Source organism: Prinia subflava, chromosome 6 (genome assembly GCF_021018805.1).
Source record: "Prinia subflava isolate CZ2003 ecotype Zambia chromosome 6, Cam_Psub_1.2, whole genome shotgun sequence".
Taxonomy (NCBI): Eukaryota; Metazoa; Chordata; class Aves; order Passeriformes; family Cisticolidae; genus Prinia; species Prinia subflava.
The window spans coordinates 13,216,376-13,237,252 of NC_086252.1; the positions used below are offsets into that span (position 1 = coordinate 13,216,376).

General features: G+C 44.2%; 1 protein-coding gene across 3 annotated transcripts in view; it reads left to right on the forward strand.

Moving 5' to 3' along the window:
* Window positions 1–20,877, forward strand: part of KLF7 (KLF transcription factor 7) — a 66,463-nt gene that overhangs the window by 13,689 nt on the left and 31,897 nt on the right. For all 3 annotated transcript variants that reach the window (XM_063400318.1, XM_063400317.1, XM_063400319.1), the window contains one exon: window positions 17,078–17,690. In XM_063400318.1, coding sequence (XP_063256388.1) covers window positions 17,078–17,690 — 613 coding nt within the window. The remainder of the gene's footprint in view (window positions 1–17,077; window positions 17,691–20,877) is intronic.

The following is a 20,877-nucleotide window of genomic DNA, read 5'->3' on the forward strand; positions in this document are numbered from 1 at the left end:
GTGTTAGGTGTGTGTGTTTTGTTCCTGTTTCTTCCATAAATGCATTAATTTGTGTTTCTCCAAATTCAATCTCAAGGATTTATTTCCTGCCACTCTGTGGTTTTCTTTATAAACTGCCTCTTTCTGTTGGCATCACAGAAAAATGTAGCATTTCCTCCTTCAGCCCTTTTCCCTGCTTTTCTTCACAATCAAAGCTCTTTATGAGTTTCTTTAGTTTTCCAATTTGTTTTTATTAAGCGTGTTTTTATAACAAGGGCTGTGATCCATCAGAGTAAAGGGAAACAAAAAAATGATGCCAAATTTGTGTTTGTTTGTTTAATGAAACAGACTTTAAATGGGATGAAGTCAAATTGGTGTTGATGACTTGACTTGATGGTAGCTGTTTCTAAGTGCTGGCTTTTGACAGTGAGTCATGAAAGATCTCAGCATTTCAAAGAGCCTAAAAGCACAAGTATAATGGTGGGGTGGTATTAATATTGGGAAAAGCTGTGAGGGCTGCTGTGCATTGACCTGCGTTTGGGAAAAAGTATCTGTATGCTAGTTAGTTAAACACCACTGGCTTTGTGGTTGATGGATGTGACACAGTGTTTAACCTGGACCATAGTTAAAGAGTAAAAGCCTCTTGAATTTGGATTACCACCCAGCACACCTCTACCCTTCTCTTCACAGAATCACAGAGTGGGTGAGGTTGGAAAGGACCACAGTCTGTCGTCTGGTTTAATCATTTAATCCAGGGTCATCCTGGAGCACACAGCACAGGATTGTGTCCAGGTGCTTCTTGAATATCTCCAGTGAAGGACACTCCACACCCTTGAGCTCCCTCAGCCTTTCCTCATAATAGAGATGCTCCAGTTCCTTAATCATCTTCGTTGCCATCCTCTGGACTCGCTCCAGGAGCTCTGTGTCTCTCTTGTGCTGAGGAGCCCAGACCTGGACACAGCACTCCAGATGTGCCCACCAGGACTGAGCAGTGGGGCAGGATCACCTCCCTCCACCTGCTGGCAATGCTGTTCCTAATGCCCCCCAGGGTCCCATTGGCCTTCCTGGCCACAGAGACTCACTGATGGCTCAGGAACAGCTCATGTGTCCGCCAGGAGCCCCAGGGCCTTTTCCACAGGGCTGCTCCAGCAGGTCAGTCCCACTCTGTGCTGGTGCATGGGGTTGTTTGTGCCCAGGTGCCAGACCCTGCATTTGCCTTTGGTGAACTTCCCATTGTTTTTCGCTGCCCACTTCTCCAGCCTGCTGCAGTCCTTCCAAGGGCTGCACAGCTCTTCAGAAACAGAGTTGCTGCAATGTGGGCAGGGAGCAGCCTTCCTGAAATGCTGTGTGGTCAGTAGAGGGGTCCTGCTGTCATCCCTCTGGAGGGTCCCCCCACTCTGCCACTATCCTCTGTAGTGGCCTTGAGCTCCCTTGGCTCCCTGCACCCTGGCCATGCACCTTAAAAGAGGATTTGCCAAAGCCCCTCACATAAGGCAGGGGAGCCTGCCAGAGCCAGGGGAGGGATAGAAGGGGGACACACCAACCCCAGCTGCTCTAGGCTGTGAGGTGCTCTTCATTTGCTTGTCGGGACACCCTGGACTCTGGGCCTTCCTGCTGTGTTTGTCTACTGCTTAACCACCTCTGCTCTCTTGAGTCAGCTTGGGCTGCTTGCATGACAAAGAAATATTTTCCTGGTGTTTCAGAAGATAGGTGATTCCCTTTCCTTCCTGTGCAAAGGGAAGCTGCTGGCTCCACGAAGGGTCTGCTGGGGGCCTCATCAAATAGCAGTGAGGCACACAGCTGGCTGCAGGCAGCAGGACTCTCTGGGTTCTTGCTTGGTTCTGCCTCTGTGAAAACTTCTCTCAGAAACTGTAATCTGCTTCCCCTTTATTCAAAAAGCTCTTAAACTGTGGGTCTCTGTGAGAGATTTTTGCGTGGAACATGAGGACTACAAAAAACCAGGTCCTAAACCATGTGCCATTGCTAATGATTCTGCAGACCAGCATGTAAAAAGCCAAATGTTTTAACAGAAATTGAGGAATGAAAACAAAGGACCTGCTACAATGAGACATCATGTGGTACCAACCTTATGACTTGATCATGTGATTGCACTGGTCTACATCCTGGGTGTATTTTTTCGTCTAATGACTCCGTGAAAGAGTTGAATATGCAGAAAATTCACTGTCCTCCCAGATGCTAATCAGAACAATAGCTGAAGTTTAGAAATAAAATATGAACGACAAAATTGTGGGGAGGCAGTACTCTTCTGCCTAACTCTTACTTCAGTATCAGAACTGTGCTGGCAAGTTTGAGCAGTCTGTAGCAGCAGAAATCCTTAGCAGTACCTCAATAAGTCAGAGAACCTGACACCTACAGTCTTGGAAGCAAAACTTGCAAGTTGCCTTTTTGAAGATCAAATTTTCCAAGAGCAACGATAGAGCTGTTTCAGCAGAGAAAAATACATGCCCTTTCATCCAAGACGTGGAGGTTTAGAGCATTCAGATATCTGTTTGATTTGATGGTTGGGCTTTGAACAGACAGGATGCTTCACAGCCATTGTCCTCAGAAAGAAGAGAAGCTGTAGCATGCCGATTTTACAGGCTGGGAAACTGGGACACCCAAGCTCTCAGTTGTTGGAGAGAGGAAGTCAAGAGCAGAGCTTGAAAAGGATACCAGCTCCCTGATCTCCATTTTAATTAAATTATTTCTGCAATTGTCTTCCCTGGCAGTTTGACTGGTGGAATGTGGTCTAGCAGAGGAATTTTTGGCTGCAGAGTTTACAGCAATATTTTTCTGGGCCAGATACTTGCTCAGTGTAAATTAAGATGACTCCACTAGCTGTGATTATGGCCCCAGCTATTTACTCCTCCCTCTGAGAATCTGGCCCTGCTGTGCAGACAGTAGGCACTGTCATATTATTTGTTCTTTTTAATTTTAGTCTGTCTAGACACTTCTGCAGCACCCCTTTCTGGGAGAACTTGGTGCCAGCAGCTCTGAAGCAGCACCACACTTTTCTGGTGAGAAACACTTACCAGATACAATGTGGAAATGGCCTAGTGTGCTCAAACTCAGCGTTTTTAACTTTCTTGGTATAGGTTAACCTTCTGAGGTATATAGGTATACCTATAACCTTCTGAGACCATCTTGGATTTGATGGTCTCAGTGATTTTTGGTGGAGAGGTGGCAGAGGGAAAGAATGGCAGGATTTCTTCCCAGTGAAGAAGGAGCAAGTCTATTGTTTTCTGGTTTGACAATGTGTTGTCGCAGATGAGCGCTGGACAAAGGTGGCTGGTGCAGATGCATCATTTCTGTGGTAGGAGTTTTCTTTCCAGCAGTGAGTGACACCTCTCTTTGTGGCTAAGAAGGTCTTTTTTGTGGTTTTAAAGACTGGATTATTTGCTGGGCTTTTGTTTATTATTAGTCAGTTCTTCCTCCCATGCCATTACTACCACTTAGCCTTTAGTTTCTCTGATACCTTTTCTCCCAGTCTGAGTCACCTGGCATATAGGGGTGGTACCTCTGTGGCTTTCTGTAAACTTGTCACCAGGCACACACAGGACCTAGTTTTTTACAAAATTCTCAGATTTGTTGGCTGTGGTTAAGCAGGTGATAGGCTAGGACTGTTTCTCTTCACCTTCCCATTCACTTGCCATTCCTCAATTACCAGGACTGTCTGTAAATGTGTTTGTCAAGAGCCAAACACAGAAACGCTGAGGAGCAACAGCAAGGTATATGTGTATATTTATACAGAGAGAGATATGCCTTTTTGCTGCTAATATTTCTGCTTGAATCCAAATGCACTTAATTGCTAATTCTCATAATAATTAAAAAAAATTTGCTAACCATTAAGTCCTACCTTCTGTTGTTAACCACCTACATTTATGTGTCTATACCCAGCCCCCACAATGGAGGGTATTCATGGCTGCAGAAACAAAAGCCTGAAGATAGAGATCCTAAGTTGCTAAAAACAAAATTTATTTTTTAGGAAACCATAAAGCACATACTATTTCTAGGATTACACCCAAGCTTGATCAATACTAGTGAAGCAGAAAAGCAAAAAAATGCAGCTCCCAAAAAAGCAGCTTCCATGAAAATGGGTAAGAGATTCTTTGTGCAGGCTTAATGATTTTGAGAGAGACGTTTCCCCTGTGAATTGTTGTAGGAGTTTGCACCCCTTCCCCCACTCTCAGCAGAGGCAAGAACATATGACTATCCTCATGTAAGGCAGTGCAGTGTTAATAATGCTGTTGTATTGATCAAATTGGGTTGCTTTGTCACCAGGGACATCTGGGAGGATTTATTCTGACTCCTAAGGCTGTGCCTCCTAAAGTGCATTTTCCAGGCCTTTCACTAGGCAAAGGGTGTGCTAACGCTTGTTGTCTAAGGCTGCAGGAGCAACATTGTCAAAAGATTTCATGGTGTCCCCTCATGCACTGCCTCTATCACTGCTTCTCACAGGGCTCCCTCTTCACTCCCACTCACAGCTGGATGTGGCTCAAGTTCAAAACTGCATTGTGGCAAGGTCCAGTTGTTTGCCCTTGGAGAGCGCCTGGAGGAGCAGCGCTGGTTGCTGGAATGTAGATAAACACGGAGAACAGGAGAGGCTTCCTCTTTGCTTAGAAAGTGAGCAAAACCTCAGTAAGAAAGCAGCACAGAAGGGAAAACATATGCAGGATGGTGTTATTTCTCCTCCCGTGCCCTCAGCTGATATTCATGACCTTGTTAAAAAGATCAGACTACTTCAGAGACTGCACGTGGTCATTTTTAAGTGTAGGGAGAGACCAAATGTGGCTTTTATTTTTCCATCTGATAAATTGCCAATTGCAGGTTTTACTTACAGAACACTCTGAGTAGTCTGAGAAGAACACGATCACCTTGATATTATATTTATGAGTAAAAATGGTATGAGGCAAGGAAAGCTCTTAGCTCACATGTAAAGAGGACTTCTAATGCAATTTTTGCTTCCAGGAATGCACCATTACTCGTGGCAGAGAAGGGACACATTAGTAAGCTTGACAGGAGGACTGAAATGCCTGGGGGTACTCAGGGGCTTGGAGGAGCAATTTGATATCATGCTTCTTTGACAGGTGTCGAGAGCTTGGTGCTGGGTAGTGATGGGGCATCTGCAGAGCAGGGAAGGGTTAGAGACACTTGAAATGGAGGAAATCCCTTGAAGCTTGCTGTGGTGATGGTCAGAGCATCTCCAAGGTGTTCTGAGTAGAGCCCACGTGTTGAGAATTGCTGCAATGTATCCTGCTGGGGCTCAGTGACAACCAGATCACAAGTTGTGCCTGGAAAATTATCCTGAATGCATAGGCTGTCAGTAGTGCTAGCTATAGCTGAAGAAACACAGTTTGAGTGTGTTTCTGTTTCTCTCTGAGTTCCTGTTCCTGGACTGCAAGATCTGAAGCAGATCCCTCCAGCAGCCTAGGCCACCACAAGGCATTTGGGCTTTCCTTGAGCTCTGATATCAGGCAGCTGCTTGGGAAGTGCAACTGCTTGGGCAGCTAGGCACTTGGGAAGCAGAGCTGGCTGGAGGTGAGGCAGCAGAGTACTCCCAGGAATGTTGCTGCAAAGCAAAGACTCAGCCTGTGGTCTCATATGTGGCTACTTTCCCACCATAAAGGCTACCTTTGTACGTTTATAACCAAAATAAAATTGCAGTTCCTGAAAGCTGTAATTTCTACTTGGAGGAACATAATGTTTATGTTTGCAATTGCAGGGATTGTACCAAAGCACGGTGACAGAGGTCTGCAATGTTTGGGATGACACGAGCTGGCTGCAGACTCCACCCTTGAGGGCTACTATAAACCAGCTTTAGTTAAACAGTGTTAATGATAAATTAAAAGCTGGGAAGGATTGGCTGGAGCATGAGAGGACCCCTCTCCTGCAGCTGGAGAGGCTGTCCTTCCTCAGTTACTGCCCATCCCCTTCCTGCAAACCATGCCAAGGAACCTGGCTGTAGTCTTCCAAGCTGTGACATTGGAGACTTCCATCACATCTCAGCAAGACAATAGAGGGAAGGAGTGATATAAAGCAGCCCACAAAGGCAGGCTTATCTTGAGAGATGCTGTGTGGACTTAGGTAGACTGGAAAAGGGAAACTGGGGAAAATAGGACACTTAATGTAAACTAGCTACATTTTTTAAATGTGTGAGTTGGAAATATGCCAGATAACATGTCCACTGCTGGGCTTATAATGACTACAATATGTTTCCTGTTTTCCTTGTTGGTAAGTGGGTTTTGTTTGTTTCCGTTTTGGAGTGTGGTGGGGGACTGCAGTTCCCTGCAATACATTTTCAGTAGTGAGCTGGAGCTCTCTATGGTGGTTCAGTGGGTAATGCTGGAGTGCTGTGAACATGACATCTTCCAATTCCTGGCATCATCATTTGGGCCTTTTCCACTTAGGGAAAGATGCAGTGTTGAGTTTCATTTGGTTTGGTCAAGGAGGATACTTAAGGATGGGGTTGGAAAGCTAAAAGCCTCACAGAGAGCCTCTCAGCAGTGTGGGTGCAGGCAGAAGGGACGTCAAGAGCCTTGCCAGTAGAGAGATGCCTTCCTGTGATATCATCTCTGCAAGGTGGTGCTGAGTATTGTGCTCAGTAATGCACCTGGAATTAATTTGGGAACCCTCCCAATTAATTTTAGGGGGAAAGGTGCCAACACAAATGAGTCAGGGTCTGGTGTTTTCCACAGTATTCTCCAATACATTTCCAATGATATTGTGCTAGTAGAAACAGAAAGTTTAGAAGAGAACCTGAGAAGGGACAGTAACTTGCCTTGACTATGAGACTCCTGCCCAAGTAAAGAGTGTTGCTGAGGAAATGCAGTGTGAAGAAACAAGGGAAGGAGAGAGTGCTGATAAGGGAAGAGAGGTTGAAGATTAGTGCCTCTTTGAGGTCCTGGAGGCAGGTTTCTGAGAATGGCTGAAATAGGTTCTGTACCATCCTTGTCCTTCAGGACGAGTAGAGCTTCTCCTAATCTGTTCCTACTGATGCTTTGTCACAGCACCCAATCTCTGCTTTTCACCAGCCTACTTGAAGTAACCAAGTACCACTTTGGGGCCTTTGTGCATTGTAGTCTCTGTGGACTGCTGCAGGATGCAGGTCCTATGAAATAATGTCATGATGGCTTATCATATAGTGACAAAAGACAGGCTTGTGCACAGAAACATCTTGAATTAACCCTGGTGGTTTCTTGGGTGCTGAGAAGTCATCCTATCTTCCAGGAATGCCAAAACATTGCATTCCTTCTAGACTATTTTCTGGCTGCTTTGCTATTAATAACTTTGTCCTGAAATAGCACTTTCATATTGCAGCATATTAAAATCATAACAACTGGGTGGGTGTCCACAGTCAACAGACTGAAGAAAGTGAGCCAGTGTGTGAGCTGTGGTTGTGTCCGTTGGCTCACAGAGGTGTGCTGATTCCCAGCAGCTAGGGCCCGACCTGCTGAGCTTCCTCAAGTCAGCAAACGGCAGGGCTCTTAACAGGATCTCTCCAAACTAACCTTCCTGTGCCATGGGCAGCCAGCACTGTACGGCCTGCTGGGAGCTCACATGAGGCTGATCTGTGATCCTTTCACGGGGGGTGAGCAGTGCCTCGTCCAGTCCTGACAGCACACCTTGTGCTGCTAATGATACCCACAAAAGGCTGTGCCAGATCCCCTCTCTTTTTTTTGATCTAATGCATTTTGGGGATGCAGATCTCAGATGCTTGTGAGCGGCTGCCTGGGTTGCTGCTGAGCATTTGAGCCAATACTGGCAGGCTCTTAACCAATGTGCTCTCACAGATTGCTGTTAAAGAGAATGGTGCTGCTTTTATCGGGGTGTGTAACAGCCTGAGTCCACTACCTGTGAGATTTTGGGGCTGATCAGAATCCCTTAGGGTTTTGGAACAAGAGCCTTGGTGGAACAGTGTAGAAATGAAAAGCAATGACAAAACATCTTTGACTGTAGTGTAGCATCCTTTGGAAGGCACCTGGCTTTAAAGTGAGTTGCACATTTACCTGCAGTGGGACATTCAAGCATGGAGGTTGTTTGTTTCTGTGCACGGATGATGAAAACTCTGGCCTAGAAGTGGCCCAGTTTGTGAATACCTCCTATAGATGACCCAAACTTAAAAAAAGAGATAAAGAAAAGAACCAAATCCAAGCATGAGGATGTCAGAGAGTTGTTATTTTAAAATTCTTCCTATTTTTCCATTTAGGTCACACTGTCCCTAATAAAGTAGACAAGATTTGCAATAGAAAATAACGATCTCCAGCCATCAAAAAACATGTCAAATTCTGTTTAATGTAAGCCACAGAGTTAAGTGGTGCTAATCAAGAGCAGCATTTCATGGATTTTGAGTGTTGGCAAGGTCCCCAGCTGATATAAACAGGAACCATGAAATCAGGGCTGCGCTGTGCTGATTTACCCCAACTGAGAATCCGGCTGTGCTTCCCATCAGTTTGTTTCTACTCTGATTTTTTTTTTCTTGGTGCAACAGAAAAACTCAAGTCTGTTGTCTTCTCTTTTCCTTGCCCAGATTGGCGTATTTATCACAGTAGCACACGCATCTTCTTGCTCTTAAAAGATAACAAATTGCCCAAATGATCAAAAATGAATCAAAGAAAAAAGCAGCAAATTGGTGTTTATGAATGCACATGGACAGTTGCTGTGCTCCCAATAAAGTCTAAACTTCAGCCAAACAGCCCACTGCTCCCCACATGGCTGGAGGCAGGCTTTGACCCTGTATGTTTATTATCGTTTAGAAATGGTGTAAATGTTCTTTTTTGTTCTGCCCTTATTCTGCAATGCATTCCCCTCCTGCTTCCTGTTTCCCAGACAGGTCCCCACCTCTTCCTCTCCACAGCCAAAAATAATACAAAAGGGAACATACAAAAGATTTTTTGAGCCCTGAGATGTGATAATGAATGGGCGTCGTGTACGGGGTAGTCCCAGCACAAAAATGTTGATCACGCAAAGTCAGTGTGAGGAATTGCACATTTTGGGTTAGGAATTCAGCAGTATGCATCCTCTCATTTAATATATTTTTAGGTCAGAGCAGACGAGATGACTCACAACCCAGGACTCTTACAAAACGTTCCATATATTGAGTGTATTGATCACATCTCTTCTCCAGGTTTGGTTTAATAAGCTAACTGTGCCAGACTGTGCCTATGAATATGCTGTTGCCTGAGAGTGCACCAACGCAACTGCTGTACACATTTGTGTCAGCTGTTGGGTAAGAAATGTTAAGATATCTCTGGATGTTAATAAAATGTCTCTAAAGAATACATTTTTTCATTCATGAACCCCTAACCAGAGTAATTATAAGGAATCCAATTCTGCTGTGTGACACCCCTGCAATACTTTCTAAGGATGAATCTTAATTGAGGATTGAGACCTAAAATATTGCTTTGCTTTGTACATTCCACAGTCGTCAGCATTTGCTCTTGCGTATCCATTTCCTGTGAGAAGTTTACCACACTCTGGGGCATGCTTTGAACCTGATCCTTTGATTTCAGTGGGAGCTAGGACTGACAATTCAAGGAGCTAATTGTGCTTTTTTGCTGTTTATAATGCTAAACTAAAGCTGCTTCCAAACTGGACGACAACAGGTTAAATACAGGCTTGATGAAGTTTGGAGAAAAGTTTGTAGTGAGGGCCACTAGCCAGCTTGCTCAAAGCCATCCAAGGTTGTTATATAAATAAATGCTCTCTTCAGAAACATTTTGAAACACTCTTACTTTATATATAATTTTTCAAATAGTCATTGTATGGCTACTTGCTGTCTTGACTGTATGGCAGCATGCAGGGTATGTGGTGGTGTACAAGTACATGGCTTTTATCATATTTTGATACTAGCACAATGTGCTTGCACTTTTGAATTCTTGATTTGGCTATCCTCAATCCTTTGCTGACATTGATGCTATTTTTTGTTGTTATGACTGGTCGTAGATATTTTTTCTGTCTTTATTAAACGGTCAAAAAAACCCCAAAAAACAACAAAAGCGCTCCAAAGCCCTGGTTCAGTGTTTGCAGATTTCTTTCATCCTTTTTTCCCCCCCTATCTAGATGCCTATCAAATTCAGCCACGCTTAGCTGCAGTCCTTTGTTCAGTATCTCATAACCAGTGCACTGACATTGCCTATGCTTAAGGCCCAAATACCACAGATTTTTAGTGAAAAAATTTGGCGTGTCTGTTCAAAAGAATATTTGTTAGATAAAAATGTATTTCGTTAAAACCAAGTTAGGGAACAAAGCCTGATTTTGACTCCTTGGTTAGAGTTATGGATTCAGACTTTTTTTTCTATTTGAGACATTTGTTACCACCCATTTCTGCTGGTGAAAATCGGTAACTTGTGGTAAAGTCAATTTTGATCTTTTGATCTTTAGAGTCTGATTAAAATCTTTGATAACCCTGGTTACATCATGCTCCAGAGCAACAGGAAAAATGAACTATGTTTATATGAAAGTAGTGATTCTGTCATTTATAGCCACATTTTTACTTTAAAATTATTTTTGCTGAATGCAGTAGAGGCTTCTGATTTCAGCATTTCTAACACTCTGAAGAAGTGTAAGAGGAGAAGATCCAGGGAGAAAGCCATCTGAGTCATGGTAGGAGAGTTTATTGAGAGTGCTGTTGTGCATGAATAACAGTGAATGGGCTGATCTGGCTAAATACACTTCCTTAACGGTTCATTCTTTGGGCTGAGACCAAGAGGGAGAACAGTCACAGGCCATTTTTGTATTGAAGAAATTAGCAAACAGAGACTTCAGTGCTGTGTAGGGGAGTCAAGAATTAATGGACTTGTCCATTTCAGACTGGTGGCCAGTGTCGCCACTTCGGATGGTGTTAGGGAGGACTGGCCTGATGCCTCAGGCATATGGTGAAGTTACCACAGGAAAACAAGTCTTTACATATCATATGATCTTTCTTTGCTGGCTGTGCCTGTGCCTGCTTTTTGCACTTGGAAAAAGCCTGTTTGTTGAGCTTCAGTTAACTTGATTTCCTTCATATATGCAAGGGATTAGGAACATGCATACAAATCTTTACTGCAAGTTAGCTGTCAATAGGTATCTTATTGTTGTACCCGAAAAGTGGTTTTAGCTCTCTTTTTTTCAATGAACTATATAACACATAGGCAAGATGTGCTGGCACGTGACTAGTTTTGTTTTAAAACCTTTGCAATAGAATTTATTTGCTATCAACTGAAACTTTTTCTTATAAACGTTTGTTTCAGGCTGCAGTGTTCCATTTTTCCCAAGTGTATTTTGCAAAACTATGTATTTCAATACTAAAACTCTGTTTATTTTATTCTGTCCCAAATGTTAAGCTTCTGATGTGCTGCAGCTTTTTCGTGACTAGCAACTGCCCAGTAAAAGTTGCCAAGAGGAAAAGCTGGAGGTTTTGGCAGCTGGGTGGGAACAGATGACAGTCTTGGAATAGATGGGCAAGAGTATTGGGCTTTGTTGTTGTTGTTCAGGAAGCAATGAAGGCTTTTGGCAGTGGGAAGAAGATCCATCATTCAAATGTAGTTTTAGGGTTAAGGATAAAAAATAGCATGGCGTTTCAGGGGAAGCAGGTAAGTTTTGAATCTCTTATTCCTCCTAACTTCAGGGCTGTCCCACAACAGTTCAATTTCTGCTTGTGGTATCAGCAGTGCAAGTGTCAGTGTGGCTCAGAGCTTTTGCTGTTTTGCTGCACAATGAAACACTGACACTGGGCACTGGACCTGGTGCCACTGTTGGCTCTGAGCGTGAGTGAACAGTGATGGCGCTGACCTTACTGTTACTGTTTTGGGTTGTCTTCAGTTAAAGACAGTTCCTCCTCCAATGCAGTCTTGAGCTTTTCACGGTTTTTTAGAGATGAGGCCCCTTTTTTACATGCCAGTGGAAAGCAATGGGGTCATGATGGAAGTTGAAATTTGGCCTTCACTTTTGCATGTGTAATTCTGCTTTGCTTGTGTAAATTACAAAGCAAATCCTTTCAAGTATTGTAAACAGACCTGGTAGATCAGACCTGCTTGTCAGCCACATTCGACATTTTCATTTTCTGTCACAGCCTGATCTAAGTATCCAACTTCCTAATTAGGTTTTGGATAACTTCCAAGTTCAGTGCTTGATGTCCGATTATATCTGCAGTAAAATGGCACTTAGAAGTAACTAGCACTTCCAGATAAGAACTTCTGATGATCTGCTAGAAAAATTCAGAATCAAGATATTATAAAATACTTCAGCATCAATAAAACAGAGGAAGCCAATTAACATATTGATAAAGTGTCTTCCCTGATGTTCTGTCCTCAAATTATTATAAGTGTTTGGGCATTTTTTTAACCCTTGGCAGAATGTTGCTGTTGACATATCGACCCATCTTTACCTGTGCAAAGCGCCCAGAAGTTTGAGTGCTTTAAAGACTTCACAACATGGGCAGGTGCTTCTCAAGCAACCTGTTATTTTTCTGAAGTTGTATGTATGCGTGAAATTCCAATACATAACATAGTCAGCCAAGAATAATTCTTTGCATTTCATTGGAGCAAATTTAGATTTATACCCTGAGAACTAGGATTATATTTTGATTCATCAGGTAGAATTATGTTTTCTAGAGCTGTCTGGACACGAGCCTAGATGCCAAACTTTTGTCCCTGCAAAAGCTCCTAGCCTTTGGGCATGTCTTTCCCCTATCATTCTCTAAAGGGGAGATACACTGCCTTGAGGCTTGGCACATTGATGATGGTGGTGGTCCCAGCTAGAACCTTCCTCCTGGTTCCTCTCTGGGGGAGAGAGATGAAGTCAAACATCAGCATCATGAGTGGTGACTCCAGCTCCCTCATGTCTAGATTTCGAATGTTCTGGGTCAACTTTAACATGGAGAGCTGATAGACACCTTAAAATATAGACTCTGAACCAAATCAAGCATCTGCAAATCTGGGAGGGATTGCAGAGTCTGATGTTTGTCTTGTTGTTGGAGTTAGTGGCAAAACTATCTTGATTTCTGCTGGCTGTAGAATTGAGTACTAAGCTCTGCTGAAAATGGTACACAGGTATTACATCTTTGCTGTCTCAGGCACACACTGGATTTCTCTTGTGTTTTATTTCATAGTGGTGAGCATACTCAATGTGTTTCGGAAATAATCTTTACTTTCAGTAAATGAGCTTTAGAGGTAAGAATCCAATTAGATTAGAGGTCATATCTTTCTCAATTGACAAATGTACCGAACACTGAATTTTCCTGGACCAGTGCTACTGCAAATTCTGAAAGGACTAACAAGAAGTAGGTCCTTACCAGGCATAGGACAGCTCTACAGTGGCTGTCTTGTATTGTCTGAAGGATCTGGTACTGCACATGGAAGTGTCATGATGTGCAGCTTACATGTATTCTGCCACTACATGTGCCCCAGAGGACCTGGATAATAGTGTAATATGGGGAGCAGAGATGTTTTAAGTTACTGGAACACACAGCATTTCTTGCAGGTGATGGAAATGTTACTCTGCTGGGGACATGAGACTTTTTGCAATTGTATCTGAAGCTGAAAAATCAGAAGGCGGCCTTGACAGGATTGTCCACATGCCAGACTGTTGTCCTTTTCTGTCTGGCTTACTTCATGTATGTGGGGTCTCACAAAGTCGCATCCTATTATTTGTCAGCCGTGAATCATCATTTCTTTTAACTGGTTAAATTGAGGAGCAAGGTGCCAGGAGAAGGACCCTCATTAATCAGGGCAGATGGGTTGAATTAGTGGGTCACACTTTTTTATCCTTAGCCAGTGGAACTGGCTTGACAGCCAACAGCAGTCTTGCGGATCTTCTTTTGTGCCTGAAGGGAGCCATCTTCTTCTTCCCTTTGCAATTTTTAAAGTCTTTATTGCTGTGTACTGTACAGACACTGGATAAGGAAGTTTAGTACCCACCACGTTGCCTGCAATGTAGCAGCTAAAGGGTAGTGGGACTTTATGTCATGTGTGACGTACTCCATCTGTGACACAAAGCTCCCCCTCCTGCATGAGTGGTGAGGAGAAGCTGGATGTCCAGCAGAACTTTGATAAGAGCATGACAAGAGCAGCTCACTCCTGTCTGAGATATTCTTGAACTATTTTCCTACCAGGTAGTGGAAGTAGGAGATATGTAGTTATTTACCATCATCTGAATTCAGCATTTTGGGTTTGTATCTCTGTAGATAGTCGTCAATATCCAGCTCCTCCCACAAAAAACCCCAAAACAAATCAACAAAAACCCAGTAGTTTCTGATGTGCTCAGTGGCAAATAGCTTTGTGAGAATGGAGACCAAAGAACTTTCCTGCCCCTCCTGGTGGTCCAGCCTGGAGTGGGGATGCTGGTGGTCTCAGCCTGACTTGTTTTTCCAGGTCAGAGCTCAGGACAAGGTGGTGGGCTTAGCTGGCCTAAAAATTGTCATGCCAGGGCAAGGAGTAAAGAAAGCAAGCTGGTTTCTAAACCCTTCCTCACCACTCCCTGGGACATTTTGGACCACAAGGAGAGAAGGTCGCATAAGGTACTTGGCATAAGCTGGGAAATCATATGGGGAAAGAAGCTTTGTTTCTGCCACCAAAAAAAAAGTGCAGCAGCAGGTAGGGCCCTGGTGGGAGGTAGGGGAAGGGCTGTGCCCATAACCCCTCGTCAGGCTTTGTGTGCCATGCAGATTAGGTGCAGGGCTTTTCTGCCTCCGCGTTGCTAGGTTCTTCCCTGCTATTGACTTGGTGGAGAGGCTGAGGGGGGTGGGTGGGAGGGAATGCATTACATTGTTTCTTTGAGTTGTTTTTCTCCCCCCTTCTATGGGGAGATGGGCTTGATCCACTGGTTTTGGATTTCAGAGGCAGAAGGCAAGACATGACCAGCTGGTGTCTTGAAATGGCACAGGTGCAGTGGCTGCGGGAGGGGGGAGCCAGGAATAATTACAGGTTTGTGAAGCATCAGGCTTTGCCTGAAAAGGGCTCATCGAGAAACTGCTCTTTATGGAAAATTAATGGTGAAGCTGGAAAAACTGTCAGGCCCACTATTGTTGTCATGGGGTAGTGATGCCTTAAAGGAGCAGCACCTCCTCGCCTCCCCTCCATGGACAGCCCAAAGCTGGCATGCGGCTTTCTGATCCCACAGCAATTGAAATTTCATGTCACTGTCATCAGATTTAATGGCCTTGAGTCCTTGTCTCTCTTTTCTGCTGCTGCCCTCCCCCTTTCCACCCCTAATTTGTGATTATGCTTGCTCTTTCCTTTGGAAGCCTTTTATTTATTGGGCCCCTAAACCTGTTTCTGCCCCATTGGATGAAGGCTAAGTGGACCAGAAAGCCCAAATTACATGATGTGGAGAACTCAAAAAGTATTGCCTCTCCTGGTGGTGGGGGTTATTACTGAAAGACTGTGTAGCATGTTGGAAAGCTTCTCCCAAAACCCATTAGGATTTATCTGGGGAGAGACCAGATTCCCAGCGAAAGCTGTTTCTCATAGTCCCAGAAATGCACCTTATAAAGAAAATGGAAAGGTTGCTTAACGCAAGTACAGTTGATAAGTATCCCACCCCAGGCCTGACTGTGTACAGACAGTCTCATACTTTTGAATATAACATACATGCTGAAGTATAGCATGTCTCACCTGCATATATTCTGTTCTGTTGGTTTTTGTCCATCTCTACAGCTCAGATCTATAATCAGCTATTATTTTAAAAGGAAACAACAAGTGTAGCAGATTTTGTTGTGAACTTGAAAGTCATCCCATCACATTGTATCTGCAACCAACAGTGCTGCTTCCTGGGAGCTCTGAAAGTAATAATCTCAAATTACCTGGCAGTTCCTAGAGAGCCGTGAGTGAGGCCTCCTTACATTCCTGTTGATGGGACCTTTGTACTCAGAAGGCAGAAGTCTCTGTTTCTCCTCTGGTAATAGGAAGTTTTTATTTCTTGATCAGATGCTGGATTCTCCAGATTGAGATACCGTTGGGTCACCAGCTCCCATAGATTAAAAAAATTTTTGATCCCCTTTCTTAATACTGGTAGAAGTATTCTCTGAGGAGTAGTTTTCAGAGGTTTCTAAAATGTATTAGTTAGAATGTGTCTTTCTCCAAGCCCTGTGAAATCACAGTGGTGGTATTAAACCAGCTATCCTTTCAAGCTGCGAGAAATGAAAAACAGTGCTAATAAACTCCATTAAAAGCTTCTGAAACTACAGTAAATGGTTCTCTGTAAACAATAAAATATATAATGTTGGCTGTGGAGGACGCTGGGGCAGTGCTTTGGTGGCTGAAGGCTTTATTGGGGCAAGCTCAGGGCACTTGATAATAAGGCACATTCACGTAGGATGCTCGTCCCATTCTCATGCTGATGATCACTGCTGTGGAGGTGCAGGAGCACATTTTTATGTGGCAGCCTCTTTGACTGCAACTTTCACCTACTTTTTAATAAAGGGGAGTGTGTGTGTGTTTGTGTGCAAGTCTGGTGTCCTGTACACAGGAAGCTCCATTTGACCAGATGTGCCAAAACTTTCTGTAAAACTGACAGTAGATCCTTTTGTTTCTGTCACCTTTCCTTCTTTCAGGCCCTTTAAACAAGCTGTGGTCTCACTGGAAGCTTTTCTATCTCCTATCTTAAAATGCCGTGCTTCAGAATTGTGCTTTTTAAGGATGTTTGGGCCCCAGCCAACTACACTGAGTTAAATTTGGAGAGAAAGTTAATGTTTCTGAAGGAAGAGGAAGCAGTTATTTGGAGAGGTGACTTTTTGTTTGTGGCCAAATGATGAGTCTGTTAGGATAGTTTAATATGGAAGTGACTGTTGGACAGATTATACTTAACGTTGGGAAGGCCCTGGTACCCATGGAACAATGTACAGACTTCAATCAAAATGTAGTGGATGCTTTCTGGTTGTTGTATCTTCACTTCTAGTATAATACCTGCTACCATATGTGGGTATTCCCAGATATTTCTGAGCAGCCTCAAACAAGTGCCAACCTTCCTGTCCGCCAGTGTGTGACCATCTCACGAGAAGATGTTGATGAGTGCTGTCTTGCAGTGCCTCTGGACCATGTTCTTCTGCCCTCGGTGGCAGCTGTGCTGTAATCTCTCTCTAACAGCGGTTTCTCTCCCTCCCCTCTCCCTTTCCCTTCTGCAGACATGCCTGGAGTTGGAGCGATACCTTCAGACCGAACCACGGAAGATCTCTGAGACCTTTGGTGAGGATTTGGACTGCTTCCTTCATGCCTCCTCAGCCCCAGATGCAGAGGACAATATACGGCGGCTGGACCCCATCCTTTTACCAGTGGAGACGAGTGCGTGTGACAAAAGCGCCAACATGGACGTTATCCTCTCCCGTGACAAACTGCTGTCTGAGACGTGCCTCAGCTCGCAGTCCACCAGCTCTTCCACAGAAGGCTACACAGCCGTCAACCAGGCCCAGCTCAATGCAGTAACCTCACTAACCCCCCCTTCCTCTCCAGAGCTCAGCCGCCACCTCGTAAAAACCCCACAGACTCTCTCGGCAGTGGATGGCACAGTGACGTTGAAACTGGTAGCCAAGAAAACTTCGCTCAGCTCTGTGAAAGTGGGTGTAGCAACAGCGACTGCGGGGACAATAAAAAGTGGGCAAAGTGACAGTGAGCAAGGAGGTACAGGGACAGAAGCATGCCCAGAAAACAAGAAGAGGGTTCATCGCTGTCAATTTAATGGGTGCCGGAAAGTTTATACAAAGAGCTCCCACTTAAAGGCTCACCAGAGGACTCATACAGGTATCTATGTAGGATGCTTCTCTCATCTTGTCCTCCTGCCACCTACCCGTAACCATCTCCTTTTATTGTCATTTAGAAAAGAAAAAAAAAATCTCTTCTGAAAGTCCAAGCTTCTGTCTATGAAACAGGGCAGTGGAAAATATGGTAGGCCAGCAAATGTACCCATTATTCAGTAGTACAAAGTTCACCATCTACCATTAAATACCTGTTGGGGTTTCATATGTGTTGTGAGGCTTGATGCAGAGTAATTTTAGGATACCTAAGGGATGTAAATGTATCATTTATGTTAAAACTATGTGCATGTCACTGGGTTTTTGGCTCTCACTTCTCCAAGACAACTTTAAAAATGTAAAGTTTAGTCAAGTGTTATTTTCTTCAAATAGAAAATAGCGTGGGTAGGTTTTTGGTGCCTTTTTTATGGGAGAAAGAGCAATGTGTTTCAGATCTTAGATATGTAGTTTAGGAATAATCTGTGCATGAGGCAGCGTGGTAGATGCAGACGTGTAGGCAGCAGAGGCACATAGCCTTCAGATACTCATGATCTTGGACTTCTCCAGTGCTGAAATATAGTGAGAACAAATAACAGAATGACATGGTGTTTGAACGAAATAGTGTAGGTAGAGAGGGACTGGGTTGTATGGATAGATGTCAGGCTGTTATTTTGGGTAACATTTACAAATGGTATATATATATCTGTGTGTAAGCTGGTTGAAGCATACCGAATTGGCTTAGGCTGGCTGTTCAGGTTCCCTCCTCTCATTTCTTCATAGTCCCCAGCAGCTTTTCAGCTGGTATTCATTGGCATTAATAGCTATGCAGTTCACACACGTTGCTGCTTTGTTCTAAGCTTCACACGTGATGAGAGATGATAAATTCCCATTAGCACTGTCTTATCATGTGATTATTCTTGTTTCCAGAGGGATTGCTATAATCAGTTTTCTCAATTTTACTGTAAAATGTGTGGTCTCTTACAATAACTGCACACTTAATTCACGATCTTATCATGCAGGCAGATTCCTAGAAGCAAGGTTGTTCTTGCAAGGTAGAAAATAACACGTTGGACCAACGCAGTAAATCAGATAAATATGTGGGTTGTTAAGAGAGCTGCATCCATCACATACTAGGCAGCACTGTAAAAGTTACATGGCCTGAAGTATAAATCACAGTAAGACATAAAAGGCATTGATCTTTCTATATGGGCTTTCTAGTGCTTTTACTGGGGATAGCCACCTTGCCAGGAGTGACCTCACCTGTGATTCAGTGATTTGAAAGCCAGTGAAAGTAGTACAATAATTTTAGAATCAGCATCAACACGGTCAGAATGTTGGTTCCTTGTAGTGCCTGTGGTGCTGTGAGGGCTTGATCCTGCTGGGGCTGGCCAGTGGGACATCCCAGCCAAGGCCTTCCAGCAGGCAATGGAGCTTCCATGAAAGCCCAAATAAAGAGTGTGAGGGCTGTTGAGCCAGTGATCTTATCTGGTCAGATATGACCCCCATGTTTGTCCTCAAGCTGGAAGTGATGGGTCTTATACAACTTTCCCTGAAGTTAGTCAGTGATATGGCAGGATAGCCTGGAAAGGGTGAACTTGTGAAGTTTTCCTGTGTTGTCACACAGATGGGGACATGGACAAGGAGTCATGAGGCACACTTGCAGAAACTACTAATCTCTCAGCACCTTTACCTTTTGGTGTCAAAATCTTTTAAGAGTTTACATGCTTTTGAACCCAGCCTTAGGCCTAGTTGTATTTTCTGAGGCCAAAACCTTTCCTCTCTAACATTACCATGTGAAATCTTACATTTTACAATTAATACACGATGAGAAACGTTTCTCAGTGGCCCTGTGATGTTTCTGTTGAATAGCCCTGGGTTGTTCGTGGTGCCATGATGTGCTGAGCCTGCCCATCCACAGCAGTGCTGGACGTGGTGAGAAGGGCACGTCCGCCTTTGCTGGCAGATAGGGAAGACCCTTACCAGATGATGCAACTGCAACTGCCTGAGTGCAGAGCCCAGACCTCCCATTCCCAGCACCTCACCTGGTGAGGTCAGCTACTCCTCTGACCTTGCCAGTTAAACCATCAGTGGTTTAAACAGCCCCAGATTATGGGAGTGTTTCTGTTTCCATTCACCATGTCCTGAGCAAATAGCATAGGTTGTTAGAAAATCAGGAAGGCAAAAACCAAGAGGAAATACAAACCTGGAATGATGATCTCTCCTGTCCTAACAGCTGTAAAACCACCCTGCCCATGTCCTTGCTGTGCACAGCTTTGTAGAAAGCATGGTTTCCCCTTATGATCAGGCCTAAATGCAGCCTTGTTGTTAAAACACATCTTCGATGCAGAACTTGAGAGCAGGAAACCTGTCTCTCATTTTTGTCTGTAGAAAGCAGGGTGTCTAAATACCTGTGAACATTTACATCCTGGGAGCATCCTGAGTAAATTGAGGGAAGGAGTGTGATAGGCTTACCTAAACAGCTTATTTGAGTCTGGAGCACAAAGTCATTCAGAGCCCTTCATACTGCTTACATGCTGTGTTCCCTAAAAACACACTGACCCCTGGATGCCTTAAATAAGATCTGGTACAATCAAGACATTTAATGTGTTCACACTGACCTCTTCAGTGGGGTTCCTCACAGGGAGCCCCTGTCTGTGGTAAGAAAGTGGGGCAGAGAGGAGTAGCTACGGATATTTGTGACTGAATTATAAATGTCAGGGCTGTGTCCTCTTCCATGCAGCCCTCAGGGCATGGGACAAGGAGTCCTTTTCTCAGTGGGTCTTGGTTTTTTCCATGCCTGAACTGAGTGTGCTGTGGGTTGCGAATGCACCCAGCAGTGCCAATGGCTAGTAGCCACTTGGCTGAGTCAGTGGCTGAGCCAGAGGGTCTGAAATGATTGCAAGATATTTTCCTTTGGCTGGTGGTTTGTCAGTGTGTCATGCGAGAGCAGTCTGCCAGTGTGGGCTCTGTAAACGGGTGTGAGTGCCCCGACAGACAAAGAGGTCCCAGTGTGGGGCTCAGAGGCAGAGAGGCAGATGTGGGCTGGTCACTCAGCTTGCACGTGCAAAGTCCACTTGCTGGATCAAAGGGATTTGCTGCAGTGCATGAAAACAAGAATCCATGGGCTGGGGAGCGGGTGGGGGGTGGAAGGCAGCGGAAGGAGGCTGCATTCCTTTCGTTCATATGTAAGGCTGACC